Here is a 22,198-nt window from a genome sequence, read left to right on the forward strand (position 1 = left end):
GCTTGTGCCTGCATCATCTCCTTCTCAACATAAAACAGTTCAGCTGCAGTGCTTAACTGAGTGTTCACAGAACATCAGCTGATTAAACAGATGAGCTTTGTCTATGATTTGGGGATTTTTTTTTTCACATAAAACTTTGCCCGGGAGAACTCTAAAAAATACACTTATAAAAATACATGGAGTTGAGAACACTAGGAAGTGTCAGTGAGGTACCTACCCTTTCATCAGCTGTGCAGCAGTGAAGTAGGCAGCCATGGCTTGGTCATGCTCACTCTCCACTGCAAATGAATGACCATAGGCAATCCATGCAGGACCGTATGTCCTCTCAAGGGTGGTGGCTTTACTACAAGAGATGTACAACCCATGTATATTCAACTGAAAAATAGATGTAATGCATTCCGAAACATCACTGTACTTCCTTTTGAGCAAACACATACCTAAGATATCGCCGAGCATGTTCGTTTTTATGGCCAACCATGAGATAGTAGCATCCAACAGCAAACCAGGATACCTAGTAAAATGTTTTTATTTCAACTTAAAACACTGAAAAGTAGGCAAACAGGTCAAAGAGATATAATAACAACACTTACTGGGTTGTTGGGATACAAGTCGACAAGTTTGTGCGAGAGGTAAAACAACTCTGCAAGGAAAACAGAGCAGAATTAACCACTGAACATGAATAATGATGGGCAGGTAAAGCAATCAAACTACACATTTTTATGTGTGGATCAGTGGTTGGTATTTATTTTACCATTTGCTTTTCCAAGCTCCACTAGAGTTCCTATATGGACTGGTAAACAGTTGGCATGGAATGGGTCTTTAACCATCACCCTGAAATACAAAAACAGAACTGCATTAAGTAGTCCTTTAACTTTCGTATACTGACACTGAGCTAAATTCTGTTCTTCTACTACTATTTGGACATTGGTGAGAGCGGCAGCTGCTAGATGAAACAAGAGACACAAATGACATTATCCATTAAAAATAAATTTCACAGTAAGGTGTGAAGCATAGGCAAAGCTCTGCAGTAGAGCAAGCAACACATTGTCTAAACAGCTGAGAAATCTCTTAACTGTGTGATGTTACAGTATATGATGTTGGTGTAGTGGATGTAGGCTCCACATTCCGAGAAGCAAATTTTTAAACTATTTGCAGAATAATTTGACAAACTTACAAACATTATCAACAAACAAGCTGTAGACACCTACATTGATGTGTGTTTGTAGCACATCTTGAAATCACAGTTATAATAATGCCTCTCAGCAAGAGACACCACTACATCCAAGTTGTCCTGAAGACCATTGACCATCTCTGGCACCACCAAATCACTTGGCTTGTTATACTGCAGTAGGAAGGAGAAGTAGAGAGTGTGTGTATTAGTACATGTGTTTGAAAGGTGGGTGCAGGGCTTACATCTGAGTAGGTGGGACAATGAATAAAAGAAGGTCACAGAAAGGAGACTGATGAAAAGAGGCCAGGAGAAGAACAGGCCAAGTAATCAACATACATTTGCATTTTTATTAATATTAACTGAATACTAATTAACCTTGAAGCTTGACAGCACCATTTGGTAGTCAGCTCTCTCTGTCTATGTGCTAATATTAAACAATAAAGCAGGATGTTGTATGTGGGACTGACCTAAAATATACTACAGTGCCCATGCTGACTATAATGAAAGAGCATGTCATCCAGAGCAACAGTGCGGCTCATCCCTGTGTTTTAAAATTTTTTTTTTAGACAACAACAACCAGAATCAGCTTTATTGGCTAGGTGTGTTGGACACAAGGAATTTGACTCTGGTACAGCAGCTCTCAACAGCTCAACAATGTGTCCATGACAGAGGAATAAGATAAATCAGGGTTTAACTACAGACAATATGTGTTAGTTTGGTCAATTCATTGTTGGTTTTAGTCTTTTTATAAAATTGCTTAACAAGAAAAATGCAAAATATCACCAGCCTTACACTCACAATGATGAGCAAAAGCATTACATTATAATTTAAAGCCTAAACACAGATCTCCCCTACCTTCTTTAACTTGTTCTCAAAAAGGAAGTGTAGCAGCGCTTCCTCTTCATCAATGCACTGCTGACTCAGAGGAAGAGAGTCAAGGAACTCTTTCTCTATTGAAAAATGAACAACATGTATCACATAGACAACCATTACAGAAGTTATCGAAACTATTTTAAAAAAAGGCACACATCTGTAAAAGATTAAAAACCAGTGCACATCACTGTCACAGATTAGATTGGCCTCACCCTCCTGTGCAGTCAACATGTGGTGGGAAGTTAAAAGGTCAAAGGCTTCAAAGCAGTACACATCCAGTTTCAAGGCCTCTTTGTAGCTGGATGTGGCCAGTGGTCTGTTGTCCATGGCATCATAGATCTTACCACGTAGGAGGCAGATTGAGCTGTTGATCTGAAATATTTCAGAGGAAAGGAGAACAGAAAAAGGAGGGCAGAGGTCAGAATTTATAGTACATATCCAGGATATTACTCACAATTTCATGTAGTGTTAATGCTCCATCCACAACACAAACTAAACCAAGGCAGCAAATTGAAAGAATTCACATCCGGACACAAAAACATTTTATGCCAACAGCATATGACATACAGTTGTATACAAACGTTTGGACACTTGTGGGAAAATGACATATATCTTAAGTGAAAAGTAAGTACAACCTCTGCAGCAAACAGGCAATAAAAACAAGCCTTTTCAAACATTAATGCACTGTTACTTTTTATTTCATAAACAAAAACTTGTTGTAGTAACAGTACAGCAGGTATATAAGTTTGAGCAGACAAATTAGCCACTGGCTGATGTGAATAGTTTTAGGCAGGCTGTGTTCCCTATCAAAGAAACATCACAGAGCAATGCTGAGGATTTGATTCAAGAAAACTGTATTCATTGTTTTTCTATTAACGACTTACAGACGCAGGGGACATGTCCCAGTCCTTAGCTGAGTCTGGTTTTCCACTGTCCTCCTTTACACTCCTGTCCAGCAGCTTCTTACTAGCTGGCTCCTCAGCATCCAGAATATCCAAGGCCTGCTGGAACTCTTTGGCAGCATACTTAATACAAACAAACAACACACAAATTATCAAAAATACCTAGCACATTTCTCTGTATGATATCCTGCAACTAATAAACATGTAGGGGAGAATTTAGAACTGATACAGTAGCTGTACTTCTCAGTTACTTACATGGCACCTAGCAGCAAGGTACTGACAAGCTCCGTACAACTGTGCAAGAGAAAACGTTTCAGAAAATGTTTCAGTTTGGGGACTGACTTAAGGGAGGTTATGCTTCTGACTCTGTTGTGATTGATTTATTCCACACATTACACATAGTATCCTCACAAATATCCATATTACCACTGACTTGGCAGCAAATTGTTTTGCATATATCAATAGCTCCCCTATAACCCGTAATTACCTTGTCAAGTTTTCGTGAACGGAGGGCATGGGAGGCTCTGTGGTATTGTGAGGTCAAGTAAAGGCACTGCGCTAGCCAGTAAATGTCCTGGGGATCCTCTGTATGCCACACAAAGAGTCGTTAGTGTCTCATCCCTGACAAGCTACTCAGCAACAGTAAGAGCCAGGACCTACAGTCTACAGTTGTTGACAAACTACTGTTATGTGCCGTGGCTACTGTTAGTACGTAACGGTAAAAACAGAAAAGAGGCAAAACACTAATACTGTCTCTATAAAACACCAGTCCTACTAACATTAGCTTTGTAACTTTAGGTGTCAAGCTGGTAAGTAGCTATCACACACGCGCTAGTCATAAACAGCATTAACGACGCTAACTCACCATGAGAAAGGGATGCTATCTTGTCGGCCCAAAACAGAGCACTTTGATACTGTTGCTGTGAACACATAAAGAAAGAAAGAAAGAAAGCGTAAGAGGCACTCGATTTAACAGTTTTTCCTCGGAGATAGCTTTACGTTAGCCAAGCAGGCAAACCTTTGACGGCAGGGCTGCTCACAAGTTAGCACTAGCTAGCAACATGGAAATTCAGCTCTTACCTGGTCAATGTACAGCCGTACTCGCTTTCGAAGACTGTCAAGATTCATTTTGATTTTAAAGCTTATGCTCTGACTATCAAAGGCATATCATTCTTATAGAAAGAAAAAATAGTATATCAAACTGTACACTCAAATGTTGTACTTGTTAGCATGCTAGCTGCGCAAACTCAAATCCGCGGCTACTGTAGGTTCCTTCGTCTTCTTCGTGATGCCCATTGAAGGTTGGCTAAATACACATTGGTGAAATAGCGCCACGGATTGATAAGGAGTGTGGATCACGAAGTTATTAACCCTCCCCCAAAAATGTGACATGTTCTTGTTTCTTTTTTCCACAGTTATTTTTGCCTATTTTGAATAGTGTACTAATTGACAATAAACTAATCTTTCTTCTTTGTTTCTAGTATGTAAAATCTACTGTGACAACAGTAAGTAGCTGAGATGGTATTAGACTGAAGTTTAATTGAAGTATTCTTAGTTGTGCCATCATTGTTGCTGTCCATTCAAACATTTTTGTTTCCCTCGTCTCCCTATCCCAGCATGGTTATAAGGTGCTTTGTACTGGATGATCTGGACTATGGCCCTGAAAATTAATCCAGTAATTTAATGATATTTGTGTCCCTCTCATTTCAAGTGGCATGTCTCCAATTTCACTTGCAGTGCTGCTGTTGGAGTCATTTTAAATGCACCCGTACACAGCCTTGAATATAATCAAACCTTTTGCGTGGTGTTTGCTGCCGATCCAAACACCATACACCCAAATTCTAATATTGATTTTATGAATCCTATGTAAATGGCCCTCAAAGCAGCCATCATCTTGTTTGTCCAACAACTGTTCTGCTAAACTGGGCTGTAAGGAAACTGGATATAAAGTTCCACATTAACATTTTTTTCCACTTTTTTCACAGTAGATAGTTGCAAAATTATTTTACAAATATAAACACCATATGTACACACATCTGTTTGATTCATTTTAAAATTCTTTTTATTTGTCATGAAAAAATCAAATAAATTACAAGGGTTTATTTGGCTTTCTGTTTGTGAATTTTAGGCTACAGATCAACATAAGTATTTTGTTTATGAAATTATCTCAGAACACAGCCAAAAGCACTGATTTGTACTAAGGCTCATATATACCATTCAATATCTGGGTCCAGTTCTGAAGTTAAGACTGTTCCAGTATAACTTTGCTAAAACAACAGGGTATTTTATCCTTCATCTGTGCTTGTGGTCCCCTGTTTGTGTGTTTTAGGTGTATGAGGTGTATTGGACATTTCAGCTCCATCAGGAGGAAAAACCTTTTCAACAGAGTGTGGGTGTTTATCTGTTGTAATTTGAATTGTGTCAGAAGAACCTGCATTTTCAGAAGCATCTGGTGAGATGGATTTCCCAAGTCCATTCAATCCAGAAAAAGGCTGTGTATCTGTGTCCTGCTGTATCTCCACTTTCTTGTTGGTTTCTGTCCAGTTTTCAGTTTCCTCAGATTCTGCTTCACCATTTGTCTTGTTGCTTGCAGGGCTGTATGTGTTTGTATCAGTTCGTATGTTTTGTTCTTCATCACAATCACTGCTCTGCTTGCTCAATTTTTGTTCTTTCTGGTATGACACATAAAATGAAATATTTATTATGGTATACTGTAAAGATCGTAACACAGTTTAGTAGTTGAATGCAAATCTACAGTGTGCATTGTGCTCAGTGAACAAACCACAACCTTCTGCTGATTTGCTCTTCTGTGTGGGTAACGTGTAATGCTGTCCATCACATTAAGAGTTTTGAGCCAGTCCTCATGCCAAACTCTTACATTATAGTGAGGTCTGCACTGGCTCAGACGGAACAGAATCATTTGATTCTCCCTGGTAATACGGAGTAACTCCAGCTGTTGCTTCTCCTTCCCAAGGCTGCAATGAGGAACAACATCAGGCTGTGCAACTGGGTAGTTAGTTTCCAAGGCCACCTCATTTTTGGCAATACAATTTACTGCTTGACTTTACATTTGTACTTTTCCTGACACTGGTGGTTCTGCCACTTTGAATACAAAACAAAGCCTTAACTAACCTTTTTCTGTCATAATAATTCCTGTTGTCCACTCCTCCTGTTGTCATCATGATGTGCGATATTTTCTTCATGAGCATATCATTTTCCCTTTCAATCTTCATTGTCCAATCCTCTCTGAGCTTAATACAATAAAATATAATTAAAGTAAAAAGCAATGTAGTTAGAGTAGGTGGAAGAGCTGCTAGTTTTTAAGACACATAAAAAGAAAAGATTTCTAATTGTTGCAGAACCTTGTTATTGCATTTAATCACTTGAAGTTCAATTATAAATGGATGGATGGAAGTTCAATTATACTATGTGATTAATTTCTAATTTAATTTGGTAATACTTTCTGATTTGACTTTTTTTTCTTAGTTTGAGACTTCACTGGATGGTTTCAAATATCAGACATCTGCTGCAACCCTAAGGACATGAAGTGAGTTGAGTTGATAGCATGAGAGATGAAGAGCAACCTTTTCTTTCTTCAACTTAACAGCCAGGTGACCATAGGTCTTTGGTGGAGTCATGTTTACTGTTGGTTTAGCTGACTTCACCTTGGGAAACAAACAAAACATGCAACTTTGTCTCAGGTACTGAGATTTCAACATACACTAACTGGATGGAGAAAATACTTAATTTGATTAACTTGTGACTAGAATAAAAGCTCAAGGTCAAGACTTTTAGAATCTAGGATAATAGGAACAAATCAGGATGATAAGTTATTAAATCAAACCCCAAATATATTTTGCTCCTAACCTTACTCCTGTGCAAATCATACAAAGTCTTGTCCCATTTCTGCTGAAGGTATTTGTTCCCAGTGGGAAGCAGGGGTTGATATGCTCGATGGTGCATTGTTGTCCTGTGAAGGCAACTAGAAGCCCCCCACCGCTACTAGAAAAAGAAACACTCATTTTAATGATGTATCACTTTGCATAAATGCTGAGGTCCAGAGTTTATCATATGACAGTTTACTTGCAAACCCAGTCCCCTCAGGCGTTTTGGACTCACCTCAGTCTGTGGCTGCCCTGGTGTCTCAATATCACAGCTCTTGATCTGCCCAGGAGTGTGTTTATGCTCTAAACCCTCCAGGTTAACCGGAGCTCAGAGACAGCAGTCTGTTTTCTGCCAGTCATACACAGTTGCCATGACAGCAGCTGGAGAGGGGGGGATGAATGAATGGTTTCAAACGATGAACTTGTTTAGCAAGCTCCGCACACAGAAACGCATACAGGCATAGAGATAGGCTAATTAGTGAGGAGACTGTGAAGAGAGTGAGCAGCTCTGTGAAGACACCATTAGTTCAAAATGAAATGGAATACAAAGTAAGTTTTCACAGTGTGTCTGTGCTCATTTAAACCGTTACTCATCCCTGGAAGGAAGATGAGAAGTGGCACTAATTTATAAACACTTGTTAGAGTAAACGTTTAATGGATCTGTTAAACTGATAGTGAAATAATTCAACAGAATGTAGAACTATTATATTTAATTGAAAAAAATACTTCAAATAACGAGGTCATGGGGAAGTAAGCTATTGTATTTTCCCGCTGGTGTTAGAAGACCATTACAGCCTTGGTAACAGTTACTTGGAAACTTACATCTAACAAACGCATTCATTACAAACAGTTTATAGAGAAGACACACAATGAAGATCCATTGCCATAAACAACACAGTAGATCCATGCCGGATCATGAACAATTATTTAGATTTATTTAAAGTGATAAAAATACTTTAAATTCAAATGAATACACACACTGTAGCGTATATTATTGTATACTGTGCTGTGTTATCATGTTGAATTATATTAATGTGTAATATCTTCCAGATAATTTAATACAGAAAAGCTCATCATTAAAAATTTGTTGAATGAATCCCATTGAGGTGATAAGACTTAATGAATGGATCTACATTACAACACTTCCTCCTACTGACCAGAGCTGGGTATGACAATTTTTTGATGCAACTCATATCACTACTGTTAATAATTCAAATCTCAGGCCAGAATGAACAATCATATCACTCACACAATGATCCAAATGTAATAAATGATTGCCTCACCTTTTCTCATGCACCATGATAAACTGTGAATTTAATGTTTAGTGCAACAATACTTATTGTATTTTTCAAAAAAAAAAAAAAGATCATAAATACTGAAGCATACGTCATGTGAAAAAATTAGGACACCCTTTGAAAGCATGTGCATTTTGTAACATGTTTTAATATATGGTTATTTAATCTCAATTTTAACAATACAGAGAGATTAAAGTAATACAACTAAACAAGTAAAACTGAAGAAAAGTCGTTTCAAGATCTTCTGTAAATGTAATTCTACAAAAATGCCTATTCTAACTGAGGAAAAAGATAGCACACCCTAGCCCCTAATAGCTAGTGTTACCTCCTTTGGCTGAAATAACTGCAGTGAGACGGTTCTTGTAGCCATCTACCAGTCTCTGACATCGGTCTGTGGGAATTTTACCCCACTCCTCAATGCAGAATTGTTTCAGCTATGAGATGTTTGAGGGGTTTCTTGCATGTACAGCCCTTTTCAAGTCACCCCACAGCATCTCAATGGGATTCAGGGATTTAAAAAGATCTCAAAAGATTTTGAAATCAGCCATTCCACTGTCCGGAAGATAGTCTACAAGTGGAGGGCTTTCAAAACAACTGCCAACATGCCCAGGTCTGGTCGCCCCAGCAAGTTCACCCCCAGAGCAGACCGCAAGATGCTAAAAGAGGTCTCCAAAAACCCTAAAATGTCATCTCGAGACCTACAGCAGGCTTTGGCTACTGTTGATGTAGAAGTGCATGCCTCTACAATCAGAAAGAGACTGCACAAGTTTAACTTGCATGGGAGGCGTGCAAGGAGGAAACCTTTGCTCTCTAAGAGAAACATCAAGGCCAGACTGACATTTGCCAGAGAGAATGTTGACAAAGACCAGGACTTCTGGAATAATGTTCTTTGGACAGATGAGTCCAAAATTGAATTATTTGGACACCAGAGCAGAGGACATGTTTGGCGTAAACCAAACACAGCATTCCAGGAAAAGAACCTCATACCAACTGTGAAGCATGGAGGTGGAAGTGTCATGGTTTGGGGCTGCTTTGCTGCAGCAGGACCTGGTCAGCTCACCATCATAGAATCCACCATGAATTCTACTGTGTATCAGAAGGTGCTTGAAGAACATGTGAAACCATAGGTTAGAAAATTAAAGCTGAAGCGGAACTGGACCATGCAACATGACAATGACCCAAAACATACTAGTAAATCAACCAAAGACTGCCTGAAAAAGAAGAAATGGAGAGTCCTGGAATGGCAGAGTCAAAGTCCAGATCTGAATCCCATTGAGATGCTGTGGGGTGACTTGAAAAGGGCTGTACATGCAAGAAACCCCTCAAACATCTCATAGCTGAAACAATTCTGCATTGAGGAGTGGGGTAAAATTCCCTCAGACCGATGTCAGAGACTGGTAGATGGCTACAAGAACCGTCTCACTGCAGTTGTTTCAGCCAAAGGAGGTAACACTAGCTATTAGGGGCTAGGGTGTGCTATGTTTTTCCTCAGTTAGAATAGGCATTTTTGTAGAATTACATTTACAGAAGATCTTGAAAAGACTTTTCTTCAGTTTTACTTGTTTAGTTGTATTACTTTAATCTCTCTGTATTGTTAAAATTGAGATTAAATAACCATATATTAAAACATGTTACAAAATACACATGCTTTCAAAGGGTGTCCTAATTTTTTCACATGACTGTATAAACAAAACATTCAACAAGTTATAACATTTATTTGTACTGTTCACTCCAGTACATGATGTACTGTAATTAAGATTAGTTTGACACTGATCAGAAGAAATAAATTCTGAGATCTTCATGTTGTTTTGAAGAGGTTTCTGTATAACTGTGGTTTTATGTTTGAGATTGTTGTGTTGTTGCTGTTTCCCTTGTAGACTACACGCTTCATTTGACCCCTAACCCTCACAAGCGTTGTGCATCCATTAGCTATACTGACTTGGAATTGTGGGGGATGTTGGACTCCATCCCAGAATACACTGGACAAGAGGTAGGGTAAAACCATTCACACTCACATTTACAGATTTGGGCAATATACAGTAGAGTCTGTAATTCACTTAACATGCACATATTTGGTCTGTAGCAAGAAACTGATGCACCTGGAGGAAATCTGCACAGACAAAGAGAGAACCTGCAATATTCAAGCGCAGAGAAAAACAATTTGCTATTTGCACAAAGCCGTGTGGCCACCACGAGGTCCCCACACTGGTTGCCCTCATACACAAAGACTGTTCTGCTGTGGGCCCATTTTCAGCTGTGTCACAGTCACTGACCTCATATTTTGAGGGATAGTGCTTCAGAAATTTTCTTGTGTCTTTTTCTTGACTCATTAGTAGTAAAATTGGTGTGTGTTTGTCTGGAATCGTTCTTTGTATTTGAAGTAGTTTAACTATCAAGTATTAATGTTCCCCCCCCCCCCATATTTGCACCTATATTCAATATGCAATACCACATATAAAAATATCAGGTTTAATCAGCTATGCTTGATGTGTGTAATTTTAAAGGAGGCGAATGTTCATGCAATCATTTACTTCGTGTCTTCTATTCATAATAGCCAATATGCAGCTTTTCTGTTTTTTAACATGAGCAAAAATCATATAAACATGGAAAAACCAAATGCTTTCTGTAAACTATGCAAGTATCCTCATTAATTATGCATTATTTTATGCATTTAAAATAATGAAACTTGTTTCACAAGCTACTGAAAATGGCTGCGGATGCTACCCATCCCAGGGAAGTGCAATTTGCACTGTTGTGGGAATAAGAGCTAGGAAACAGCCGCTTTGGGACAGGGGGATTACAGTAAGACCTGCTACACACGTCAACACAACCGAACCTGCGTGTGTGCATGTTGTACATGTATTGTTTTTACAAACAAAGCCAGTTTTGATGTTAGTGCCAAGATGCATTATGTAAAGATAACGATCTGTTGGAAACAATATATCGTATAAATATTAGAACAAGAAGGATAAAATAAAGCTATTACATTTGCAGGGCTGGAAGCACTTTAAATATGGCCAAATAAGGCCAAAGATAATTTTGTTATATTTCTAATGTTGTTTTAACATTGGTGGTGAAGTTTTTTTTGTTAGGATCCATACTGAATAATTTAACCCTCCTGTTATGTTGCGGGTCAAATTGACCCACAACATAACTGCTGTAAATGAGACAAATATTTGATATGTAGAAATGAACTTAAGGAAACTTCAAGTAGCTTTTGCACATTTCTTTACTTGGTTTATTGCACTAAAGCCACTGAAAAGAAACACTGGCTCCCCTGTCGGCCGCCCTGTCTTCACTGACTGAGACAAATACCAGGACTCCCCTCAGAGCTCATATTTTTTGTCTTTGCCTGTGGCCAAAATCACAGTGAGATCACTGGGAGTCTGTTCATTTCCCCAAGGTCAGGATCAAGTCTTACTTTCTTACAATCTGTGTGATGGAAAATGACTATGGCAACAGGTCCCTTGAGAAGATTGTGTTTAGAGGTGGCTGCTTCACACTGGCTCCCAGCCTGTTTGTTTGGAATACTGAACAGTCACCTGCAATCTGTTGTTAAAAAGAACAATTTTTTCTCATGGATTTCATTATTTAATTCTAATGCCACATCAGAATAGGTTTTACTGGATGAGAACAATTAAAAGCTTCATTTTCTCTGCATATTTAGTGACCATTTATCAGATTGGCACTGATAAGGGATTACAAATGCTGTCATGACCTTTTAATACATAGAAACAGACATTAGCAAGATTTGTAGGCACACTAATAACTTCTTTTGGAGTGGACTCTTCTGTTGCTGTAGTATCTGGTATGATAGGGAAGACTGTGAATAATCTTTAGTCATATCAGAACTTGTTGAAAACACAGCATTCAGTGTTTAATGTGGCAGTGTTATACGCCTTTGTGTGAAACTCCAAACTAAACTAATTCCCATACAGTTCCCCTGGTTAACAGTGACAAAACCTCCACTCTAACAAATTCTGAAAGCCCTTCTCAGTTGATACATAAAAGGTAGTTTTAAAGTCAACACAATTTTCAGCTAATGGATGGTGGAATAGGTAACGACTCCAAGGCACCGTACTCTCAGCTGTGCTGCTCCATTAATGCTGCTGAGCTACAGAGGAATGGATATTTTGACTTGGAAATACGCTTTGTACCTCTAAAAGTGGTTCTTTTGATGGCAGTTTGGTGCATACATGGTGCACTTCCTCCTGGATGTAGAAAGTTTGCCCCATTTTAGTACTCAAACCCATGCAGGCCTATATTGCTGATAGATCTGTGCCATGAAAGGGTATACATAATAAAAGATGAAGCCTTTACACAGGCCCACAGTGCTGTTACATAACAGTAGAATGAGTTATGAAGAAAAGAAATTAGCCAGATTGAAGTGAGTATCGAAACAAGCTGGATTAATCAACTACAGTAAGCTAATACAAATGCAGATTTCTAACCTCTTAAATGTAACCCCAGTTCTGTTCGCAACTATAAATGTTCTCTTGTTTCCCTTGGCAACTTCACCTCTTCTGAACATCTCAGCTTCTTGGTTACTGGCAAGGTCCCCCTTCTTGTACAGTATGTTGGTTTAAAACTTGCAAAAAGCAAACAACTCTTCTGAAATATTACACATCAGACAGGCTATTCCCTGCTGTTTTTAACATATGTGCCTCTATCTCATGCTTTGTCCTGGTCAAAAATGTCTAAATAATATAAAAACTTTTGTTTAATATGATGGAGATATATGGTCTTCTGAAGTCATATGCGTAATCCTGTTATTTATCTGGTGGGCTTCAAGTGACTTGGAAACGGAGAATAGAAATACAAATTAAAAAAATAAAGGTAAAAAAAAAAGCTAAACAAAACCAAGAATGAACAGTGTTCAAGTTCTAGTTATGTTCAACTTGGTATGGAAACTAAAGAGACTTAAAACTAGCTTGTGATCCATATTTCTTATTGTTGTGTGTTAATGCTGTTGAAAGTCTACAGCTGACTTGTGCTGCCTTTCATGAGCACTTGAATGCTCCAAAATCTGAGACATGACATTTGGCTGCTGTCATGGAGAGGATAATGTGAATTTGAAAGCTGTATTACCACTTTTGTAATCGTTTTAATGAGATAAATAGACATTACAGTATGTGTAACAAAGGGGATGCGAGGCCATGACTACTGCCGATAGGCACCATATTCAACAGTATAACAAAACACTAAAGGTGTAAAGAGCACCATTATTCATACACATATATTATGGACTACACAACATTATTTTTCACCATAGGGTTAAAAATACCTGTTTAGGTATACACGTACTGCAGAATTAATTAATACAAATGATGTTAAATCGAGTAAACCAGTCTGATAGCGTTCACAGTCACTGAATATAGTAGGTCGAATATTCCAAAAAAACATCTGATAGCGTTCACAGTCACTGAATATGGTAGATCGAATATTCCAAAGAAACGGGACCCTCCAGTGTGAAGTGAAGCAGTTCATGAGGAAACCTCCACCTCATGCTTAGCACTCAAAATAACCTGATCATATCACTACCTGAACCAGATGAGTAGGATAAAGCATACTGATTATCTTACTGGCACTACAGGAACCAATCAATTGCATGGCTGTATAGAGCTTTACATTCTGGTGGACTGAAGCTTCACGACTATGTAACTGCACTGTTACAACCATATACTGTCGAGTAAAGCAACGCAACTCTCTGAGAGAAACATGAAGAATGACTTAAAACCAAAGTTGTTAAAAGCAAAAGATCAAATTCAACTGTAATCAGAACTTAGATGTTAAAAATTTCAAGTGTTTTCAAGATAAGGAAGCAAACATGTTGATTATGAAAGGGCCAGCGTCGTCACGTGTTAGGAGAGTGAACACTGAAGCATTCATTGCTATTGTTCACCACTCTTTTTGAATGTGGGCCCTTTCTCATGCTTTGGGTGACTGTTCAGTGAAGACACTTCTTGTTTTGCCCCAAAGCAAAACTGTGAACCTTTATAACCAAACACCTTTGTGACAAGTGTCTCCAAATACAGACAATACTGTAATTCCACAATGAAATCGAGGTTGTCTTGGAGCTTTTTTGGCTTTTAATAGAGAGGAAAAAGTCACTTGTCAGAGGAACAAAGAATGCCAATCCTTACACTGTCACAAACACCATTAGATTAATTAAAGCCTTGAAATTACACCAAAGTTGATTTTATCTCCTGATATTTATGAAACTTGACAGGGTTTATTGAACATGAGCCTCGAAGTCTGGTGGGAGGAGAGTCGGTGGCCTAAAATTAGTACAGCCCATTCACCGAGCAAGAAAAGGGCTCATGATGGGCGATTTATCCCTTTACAGTGACAAGACTCCACATAATTGAAGACATATTCATTACTGTGAGGACAGAGGCAGGTTATTTAAGTTTTAGATTGGCTCAGTTCCATTGAAAACCACTGAGCAAGTTCTTTAAAACTATTTATCATCTTTTAAAAAACATATAAAACAATATTTTTTGTCTTTGGAAGTAGTTGTGAATTTTTGCCATGCATATTTTTATAAAGATGATGGTTTTGTCGCAGTTCTACTCTGTTAACGTGCATACTATGAAACTGTTATTGTGCTGTATTTCCTGAATTAAACTGTATAACTAGGGCTCTGTACTCATTCAGGCTGGCTTGCTTATACAGTGAAGGGCATCTAATTGCACTGTATCATTGCTCTTAGCTCTGCAATAATCAAAATTGCTGGTTGGAATAGATTTTAAAGAGGAGTTATTATGTGTGTGGGATTTCTCAATTTTTTCTATTGGCCTTTTGCCCTGTTAGTCACAATGTGGGTGCACTGGAGAGGTTTTAGAGCCGATGTTTAAACATCACATATGGTGTTGCCTTTTAGCCAAGTACCAGTGAGTAGGAACTCACAGTAAAGCAAAGTGGGATGCTAATATGCATGTAACATACCACCAGTCCAATTACAGTTTGTCATACCCCTGTATTAGAACCACTGTTTCACATCATTAGATTAAATTGCCATATTGATCTTGCTAACACTTTAAATTCCTTATTTGGCATTTGTATGCAGTATACAAAACACTATAATATAGTGTTAAGCAGGCACAATGACACTATGAAGCCACTATGTTATCATTCAACTTTTACACATTGATATCTGCTTACCACTGTGTTACTACATATGAATGCTCAACAGGGGGACTTAAAGTGTTACCATGATGGTACATAGACTTATACTTTTAGCTTTTATAGCTTTTCTTTGCAACTTGTATTTGTAAAGTGCTTGCTTAATTAACTTGCATGTACCTGTGAAGTGTGTGTGCACAGTAAATGCGTTAGCATCTGCACAACATATGCTAAGTAGGTAAACGAAAGGTTCATGACTACTCCTTACAATCAGCAAGAAATTGTTTGCGGATAATCTTTTAGCAATGATGCAGCAAAATTATAATGCAGTGTAAAGAAAGTCAATCAGGAATAATTTTGTTTGAAAGTGGTCCGCTTCCCCTGAGGAAGTTATCACAGGGAACTGACAAGATTTGGGCACCTCAAAACTAGGTCATTAAAGTGGATTAATGCTGTAATTCAGGGATGAACACACAACAGAACCCTCTTGTCAAGCCTCATGTGCTATGGTTATTTTTTAAACAAACCTCAACTTTTTTTTCTGTTCTGCCCACTTGCTTGCAGAGTTCAACCCAAACATGTCACTAATTGTCCATAAAGGGACATAATTAAGTGTAGAACACTAGTGTTATTGATAATTAGTACTTGTTTTGAGTGTTTGGTTGCTTTGTGTATTGTTTAATTTAGATTAGACAGTATTTTGTTATTTTTCTTTGCTTGTTTTGTTCTTTATTAGTCGTTTAATTTACCTTGGGGTTTATTTTAGAGATAATTTGGTAGTGCTGGTGGCACTGTGGGCCCTTTATAGGTAGTTAGACAGACACAGTACTGGCATGCACCGGTAACAGGTTGTGGTTTCTTCTTACCATCTTACCAGAGCATGAGAAGCAACATGAGGCAGGGTTTTCTTTGTTCTTTTGTTTGCCTGCTCACAAAAGCTGAATAAACCTTGGGAAACACGTGGACTGTGGACGTCTTTTGCCTGTGTACATTACTAGTCTGATGGTGCATCAGTAGTCTTTTGATAGTTTTTTTTTTATTTGATTTTTGATCTGGACAAATGGCTACTTCAGGGCACATAGGCAGTTAGCTAAATAAAGCACTATGAGAGTCTAACTTGTACACAAAGTAAACAATTTGATTCAAAATAATGTATGGTTTATTATTTCATAGAACTAGGAGTTTATTATGACTTTTTATAGATATTTCCAGTGTGCTACCCCTCTGTGAATTTGTGCCCCAGCCTGGCCATCCCAACCAAAACCTTCTAGGTCTGCCCCTGTTTTGTACCCTAACAAACATTATAGCGCTATCTAACACCTGAGCAACTAATGGGTTCACTTCCAAACCGTGGAGGACAAACTGGCTTCTGCCATTTGTGCACTGACAGATCTAAGAGTGATTAAATCCTAGATAAGAAGTATGGAAAACACATTCAGCAGAAAAATGCTGAACACCACGGGTACAATAAATTAAATGTCTTTGGTGCAAAAACAGTCCTTTATATCTGTACACACACACTTTGTCTTTTCACAACTTCTGCCTGCACAGTGAGGGGAAAACAATATCTCCTTTTCCTTTGGTTTGTGATGGAAAATCTTTAAATCCTTGGAGAAAAGTACTCATACAGTGGAAACAGTCGTCATGAGCAACACTAACGGGCTCTGTCCTCAGGGATAACGGAACAAAACAAAGCTAAGAAAACATACAATACTATTACAGAAGAAATAATGTAATTTGCTCTGATCTACCTCCTGAGCCACAGCTGCCTCCAGTCTCAGTACTGTAAAATGTTACAGTATACTATCTAATCTGTGTCATGAACTGGCATCCAGTGTATTTTAGCAGGTAATAAAATCACAGTCATTTCATAATTCCATGATGCATATTAGTTTTTAGTAGAAACTGCAGTACATTTCAGATGTATTTATGTAAACTTTGATCAATGATTTAATTAGGAGGAAACAGCCCATAAAAATAGGAAGGCAAACAGTTTTTAAGTTAAAGGTTAATTTTTTAAAAGCCTCTATTATCATCTAACTCTCTAAATGCTCTTATATTTTTCTGATTATATAATGTGACATGTGTCCTTTCATATAATAACACTCTTTAATGCACTCTTCACAATCCACCGTGTGTGAGTCTTTTAAATATGTTCAGTAAAACCACAGAGACCACAAGTAAAACTGGAACCAGTCCATTCATCTCTGTGCATTTTAAATGAAGTTGCTTTTCCCCATCAGAAGAAAATGGGCTGGGAGCCATGTCCTGCTGGCCGCAGCCTGGGCAGTCAAAAAGAAGTACACAAATGATCCCTGACACAATTGTCAGACAATATCCTCCGGGGTGCAATGATACTTCACATTACAGCAGACGGATCAATAGAGAAGATCCCATGAGAGGCCTCTACAGTGGGAGAAAACTGGAGAGCCTGCAACATACTGTTCTGACATGTGCTGATACCACAGTTAGTCCATTTGACCTCAGAGGACACAGAGTCTCAAGACTCTAAAATAGTGTTAGAAATAGTGTTTGTTGATATTTGTGACTTTGGTGAAGATCAAATCACATTTCATGAGGAATTTATGCAAACAGTGCCATTACTTTTACTTGTATTTGTAAAGTGCTTGCTTAATTAACTTGCATGTACCTGTGAAGTGTGTGTGCACAGTAAATGCGTTAGCATCTGCACAACATATGCTAAGTAGGTAAACGAAAGGTTCATGACTACTCCTTACAATCAGCAAGAAATTGTTTGCGGATAATCTTTTAGCAATGATGCAGCAAAATTATAATGCAGTGTAAAGAAAGTCAATCAGGAATAATTTTGTTTGAAAGTGGTCCGCTTCCCCTGAGGAAGTTATCACAGGGAACTGACAAGATTTGGGCACCTCAAAACTAGGTCATTAAAGTGGATTAATGCTGTAATTCAGGGATGAACACACAACAGAACCCTCTTGTCAAGCCTCATGTGCTATGGTTATTTTTTAAACAAACCTCAACTTTTTTTTCTGTTCTGCCCACTTGCTTGCAGAGTTCAACCCAAACATGTCACTAATTGTCCATAAAGGGACATAATTATAAAAAAGGTTTGTTTAATTTAGATTAGACAGTATTTTGTTATTTTTCTTTGCTTGTTTTGTTCTTTATTAGTCGTTTAATTTACCTTGGGGTTTATTTTAGAGATAATTTGGTAGTGCTGGTGGCACTGTGGGCCCTTTATAGGTAGTTAGACAGACACAGTACTGGCATGCACCGGTAACAGGTTGTGGTTTCTTCTTACCATCTTACCAGAGCATGAGAAGCAACATGAGGCAGGGTTTTCTTTGTTCTTTTGTTTGCCTGCTCACAAAAGCTGAATAAACCTTGGGAAACACGTGGACTGTGGACGTCTTTTGCCTGTGTACATTACTAGTCTGATGGTGCATCAGTAGTCTTTTGATAGTTTTTTTTTTATTTGATTTTTGATCTGGACAAATGGCTACTTCAGGGCACATAGGCAGTTAGCTAAATAAAGCACTATGAGAGTCTAACTTGTACACAAAGTAAACAATTTGATTCAAAATAATGTATGGTTTATTATTTCATAGAACTAGGAGTTTATTATGACTTTTTATAGATATTTCCAGTGTGCTACCCCTCTGTGAATTTGTGCCCCAGCCTGGCCATCCCAACCAAAACCTTCTAGGTCTGCCCCTGTTTTGTACCCTAACAAACATTATAGCGCTATCTAACACCTGAGCAACTAATGGGTTCACTTCCAAACCGTGGAGGACAAACTGGCTTCTGCCATTTGTGCACTGACAGATCTAAGAGTGATTAAATCCTAGATAAGAAGTATGGAAAACACATTCAGCAGAAAAATGCTGAACACCACGGGTACAATAAATTAAATGTCTTTGGTGCAAAAACAGTCCTTTATATCTGTACACACACACTTTGTCTTTTCACAACTTCTGCCTGCACAGTGAGGGGAAAACAATATCTCCTTTTCCTTTGGTTTGTGATGGAAAATCTTTAAATCCTTGGAGAAAAGTACTCATACAGTGGAAACAGTCGTCATGAGCAACACTAACGGGCTCTGTCCTCAGGGATAACGGAACAAAACAAAGCTAAGAAAACATACAATACTATTACAGAAGAAATAATGTAATTTGCTCTGAAAATGTGGCTCTATTATAATTTTTTTTTGTTTATCAGTGAACCAAATAGTTTTTATGGAATGTTTTATGTTGCTTTTCTGCATTAACATTTTTATTAAATACATTTTTTTCTGCAGCAAATGCTGAAATCAATTCATTCAGCCCAGCCCAGAACTACAAGTGTTCTGTTGCAGCAGGCTCTCAGTACTCTGTGGCTCTGATCAGCACTGATCACTTGACAAAGCCTCACACAGACATCCCCAACAACCTACACCACGCGAATCCTAACACCTGTGACTTTAGAGCTTTTCTGCACAATTTCTGGATTAGCACCCCTCTGGATGCACGAAGCTGCTACAACTTAAGGAACTGTGAGCAAAGACATGACACATCAGTAAGAACTGGTGTAAAGACCACAGTTGTAAATGTAGACATGCAGTGCTCAAATGGAGAAAATGGAATTCAGAGACACTGCCTTTTTTAAGAGTTCAAGCTCAGCCTGCTTGGGACATCATTTTCAGTCGGATCATAAAAATTTCCGAGAGCATCACTGATATGACGGCGCAGGAACCACGTGTTTACGTAATGGAAAGCCAATCTTTCAGTTTAACCCCTCCTCCTCGTCAGTATTTCGAACAGAGGAAATTCATACAAATGTTTTCATACAGGCGCACCGTACTTTTGGAGATGCCAGTGGCGTTGTGTTGAAAAGGGTTGAGGAAAATACCCCGTAAAGGGAAGAAACGCACACGCCAGGAATCACGGACACACAACAAGAACCCGAGCCTGGCTTTAACAGAAACGTTGCTGTATGGGACTATAAGAAATGAAACCCGAGGTTGGCGTTGTCTGACCTCACCAAACAAGCTGGCTTATAGGACAAACCACTTGATCCGGCAATGTGGTGTTTTGTTGGGGCTATCATTGCAGCAGTCTGTGCATGGGATGCATCCTCCTTTGGCGTTTGATGCTGTGCAGATCCACCCTCCTCTCATCAGAGTGATGAACTAATAGGCAATGATTTTCTCCTTGGAAATCCACCGTGGTTTATTGTTTTCACGTTAGTTGTGTTTGTTTACTGGCGGCCAGACTCCTCCCGGTGCGACACATGCAATTTATAGAGTATATTTTCTATTATCGACTAGTTGTGGAGGCATTCTTTATACGCCAGAAGAAGAAAACACATCGTTATTACGAAGTCTGACAGATACTCAAATATTTTCCCACGTGAATGAAAACGCATAGGACTTGGATATACCTATTTTTCTATGATACAATTTGTAGCCTTGTCCTGGAGAACTGATCTAATTGTGTTATTATGCAACCGCAAGGATCTCATCTATATCTGGGTGTTTAAGCTACTGGATTGCTCTTCGCCCAAATCAATGTGGTTTCTTTGGAACATTTTCAGCAAAGGAACGCATATGCTGCAGTGTCTTTGTGGCAAGAGCCTTAAGAAAAACAAGAATCCAAGTGGTAAGCTCATCACCATTATGCCTACTCCGTTTCACTGTGAACCGGCGTGCCTGCGCGAGACTGTGTCTGTGTGATGGTCTGCGTTATTTGTTTGTTTGTTGTACTGGTGATAGATCTGCAATCATATTTATGCAGCGAGTGGATCATGCAGGGGCGCTGGGAGGGGGGGGAACAACTTATTTTGTGCAGCTACTATCAGCGAGCCCTGGTTTGGAGACGCACAGCGCACAGACACAAAAGCCTCCCTGCATCATCCATGATCTCCTAACTTTTTAAATAGCGCGCACGCACGCACACATACACACACACACACACACACACACACACTAGATGATATTTCAGTGGATCAAATCTACGCACACCTAGTCTGTCCAATGTGATTCCCCCTAACCAGATTGTTCCATCCTCGGGTTTACTGCAGCAGCATCTCTCCTCTGCAAAATCACTTCTCGATTAAATGGGCTACTCGTTATATTTTCAGCAAACGGAGGACACAGACTATTCTTTCATGTCTACCTCTCGGCTGCTGCAGGCCAATATTCATTATGCGGGCCTGGAGAAACGTGATTATATGAGTACTTGAGTTGATTTTGTGTTTTAAGAAGCCAGGGTAGCTGAGGTACGAATAGCACACGAACTGGGCTCCACTGCACTAATGCAAACCCTGCACTTGAGCAGTCGACATATTTTCGATTCAGCGGCGGACTTTTTGAGAAAAAGCAATGCATCATCCCCACTACAACACAACCAGCTATTACTTAATTAAAGGAAACATTATAGTGCTTCAGTAAGCAATGAATGTTTACTTCAACAGGCTGTTGTAGGTAGGAAAGAAAAGCCCCAGGTGGTCAGCGTGTAGTACGGGCTACTTGTTACCTCATTGTGGGTCTGAAGATGATGTGCTCAGCAGCAACTGCAGTATAGTAGATCATCATCATACTGTAGCGGGACTATATTGCCGTGCTGACACTGCAGGAGCAACGACAAAACAGTGTATACTATCTGTCTACTAACATTAACATTTTTATAAAATTTTGTAGGTTAGTGTTGGTGTACACTTAAGTGCCACAGCATAGCCTTTCACGTAGCAATTTAATCATTTCTCCATCTAAGACTTTTGCATCAACGATGAGCTGAACTGAAGTCACAGTAGGTGTTTTCTGGAAGACGAGTGGAAATTTGGGCAGAAACCATGGCAGATCGTTGAAAAACACTTACCACAAACTTGGAAGCACTTCTAGATTCTTCCAAGACTTTTCTAAACAATATTGAGAGGGCTGTAAAGTAAAGTAAACAGGAAGTAAAAACTCGCCTTGTTCGAAGACCACCC

The 22,198-nt window shown here is 38.8% G+C and overlaps 3 protein-coding genes and 1 long non-coding RNA gene across 6 annotated transcripts in view; 2 read left to right on the forward strand and 2 right to left on the reverse strand.

The window, feature by feature from the left end:
• Positions 1-4,258, reverse strand: part of cdc16 (cell division cycle 16 homolog (S. cerevisiae)) — an 8,529-nt gene extending 4,271 nt beyond the window's left edge. Inside the window, exons 1-12 of the mRNA XM_020609405.1 lie at positions 4,027-4,258; positions 3,812-3,866; positions 3,434-3,531; positions 3,202-3,240; positions 2,929-3,069; positions 2,257-2,416; positions 2,027-2,121; positions 1,209-1,342; positions 752-831; positions 591-640; positions 438-511; positions 218-343 (exon numbers count right to left, since the gene is read on the reverse strand). Coding sequence (XP_020465061.1) covers positions 218-343; positions 438-511; positions 591-640; positions 752-831; positions 1,209-1,342; positions 2,027-2,121; positions 2,257-2,416; positions 2,929-3,069; positions 3,202-3,240; positions 3,434-3,531; positions 3,812-3,866; positions 4,027-4,074 — 1,100 coding nt within the window. The 5' untranslated portion in view covers positions 4,075-4,258. The remainder of the gene's footprint in view (positions 1-217; positions 344-437; positions 512-590; positions 641-751; positions 832-1,208; positions 1,343-2,026; positions 2,122-2,256; positions 2,417-2,928; positions 3,070-3,201; positions 3,241-3,433; positions 3,532-3,811; positions 3,867-4,026) is intronic.
• LOC109965410 (uncharacterized) lies at positions 3,547-10,364 on the forward strand. Its single transcript, XR_002275638.1, has 6 exons — positions 3,547-3,755; positions 4,428-4,451; positions 5,276-5,398; positions 6,433-6,493; positions 10,003-10,115; positions 10,209-10,364. It is a non-coding gene; the product is annotated as an uncharacterized LOC109965410 (long non-coding RNA).
• Positions 5,221-22,198, reverse strand: part of cfap97d2 (CFAP97 domain containing 2) — a 17,174-nt gene continuing 196 nt past the window's right edge. Inside the window, exons 2-9 of one of the 3 annotated variants that reach the window (XM_020609407.1) lie at positions 22,087-22,145; positions 21,745-21,837; positions 7,066-7,211; positions 6,814-6,948; positions 6,531-6,611; positions 6,079-6,197; positions 5,735-5,921; positions 5,221-5,618 (exon numbers count right to left, since the gene is read on the reverse strand). In XM_020609407.1, coding sequence (XP_020465063.1) covers positions 5,232-5,618; positions 5,735-5,921; positions 6,079-6,197; positions 6,531-6,611; positions 6,814-6,909 — 870 coding nt within the window. In that variant the 5' untranslated portion in view covers positions 6,910-6,948; positions 7,066-7,211; positions 21,745-21,837; positions 22,087-22,145 and the 3' untranslated portion in view covers positions 5,221-5,231. Of the gene's footprint in view, positions 5,619-5,734; positions 5,922-6,078; positions 6,198-6,530; positions 6,612-6,813; positions 6,949-7,065; positions 7,212-21,744; positions 21,838-22,086; positions 22,186-22,198 lie in introns of those variants that run through there. The other 2 variants (XM_020609408.1, XM_020609406.1) reach the window with 2 other exon arrangements.
• fgf14 (fibroblast growth factor 14) overlaps positions 19,999-22,198 on the forward strand; it is a 109,229-nt gene continuing 107,029 nt past the window's right edge. The window contains exon 1 of the mRNA XM_020609410.1: positions 19,999-20,868. Within this exon, the coding sequence (XP_020465066.1) occupies positions 20,661-20,868 (208 nt within the window). The 5' untranslated portion in view covers positions 19,999-20,660. The remainder of the gene's footprint in view (positions 20,869-22,198) is intronic.

The sequence above is a fragment of the Monopterus albus genome, unplaced genomic scaffold, assembly GCF_001952655.1.
Source record: "Monopterus albus unplaced genomic scaffold, M_albus_1.0 scaffold99.1, whole genome shotgun sequence".
NCBI classification, from domain to species: Eukaryota; Metazoa; Chordata; class Actinopteri; order Synbranchiformes; family Synbranchidae; genus Monopterus; species Monopterus albus.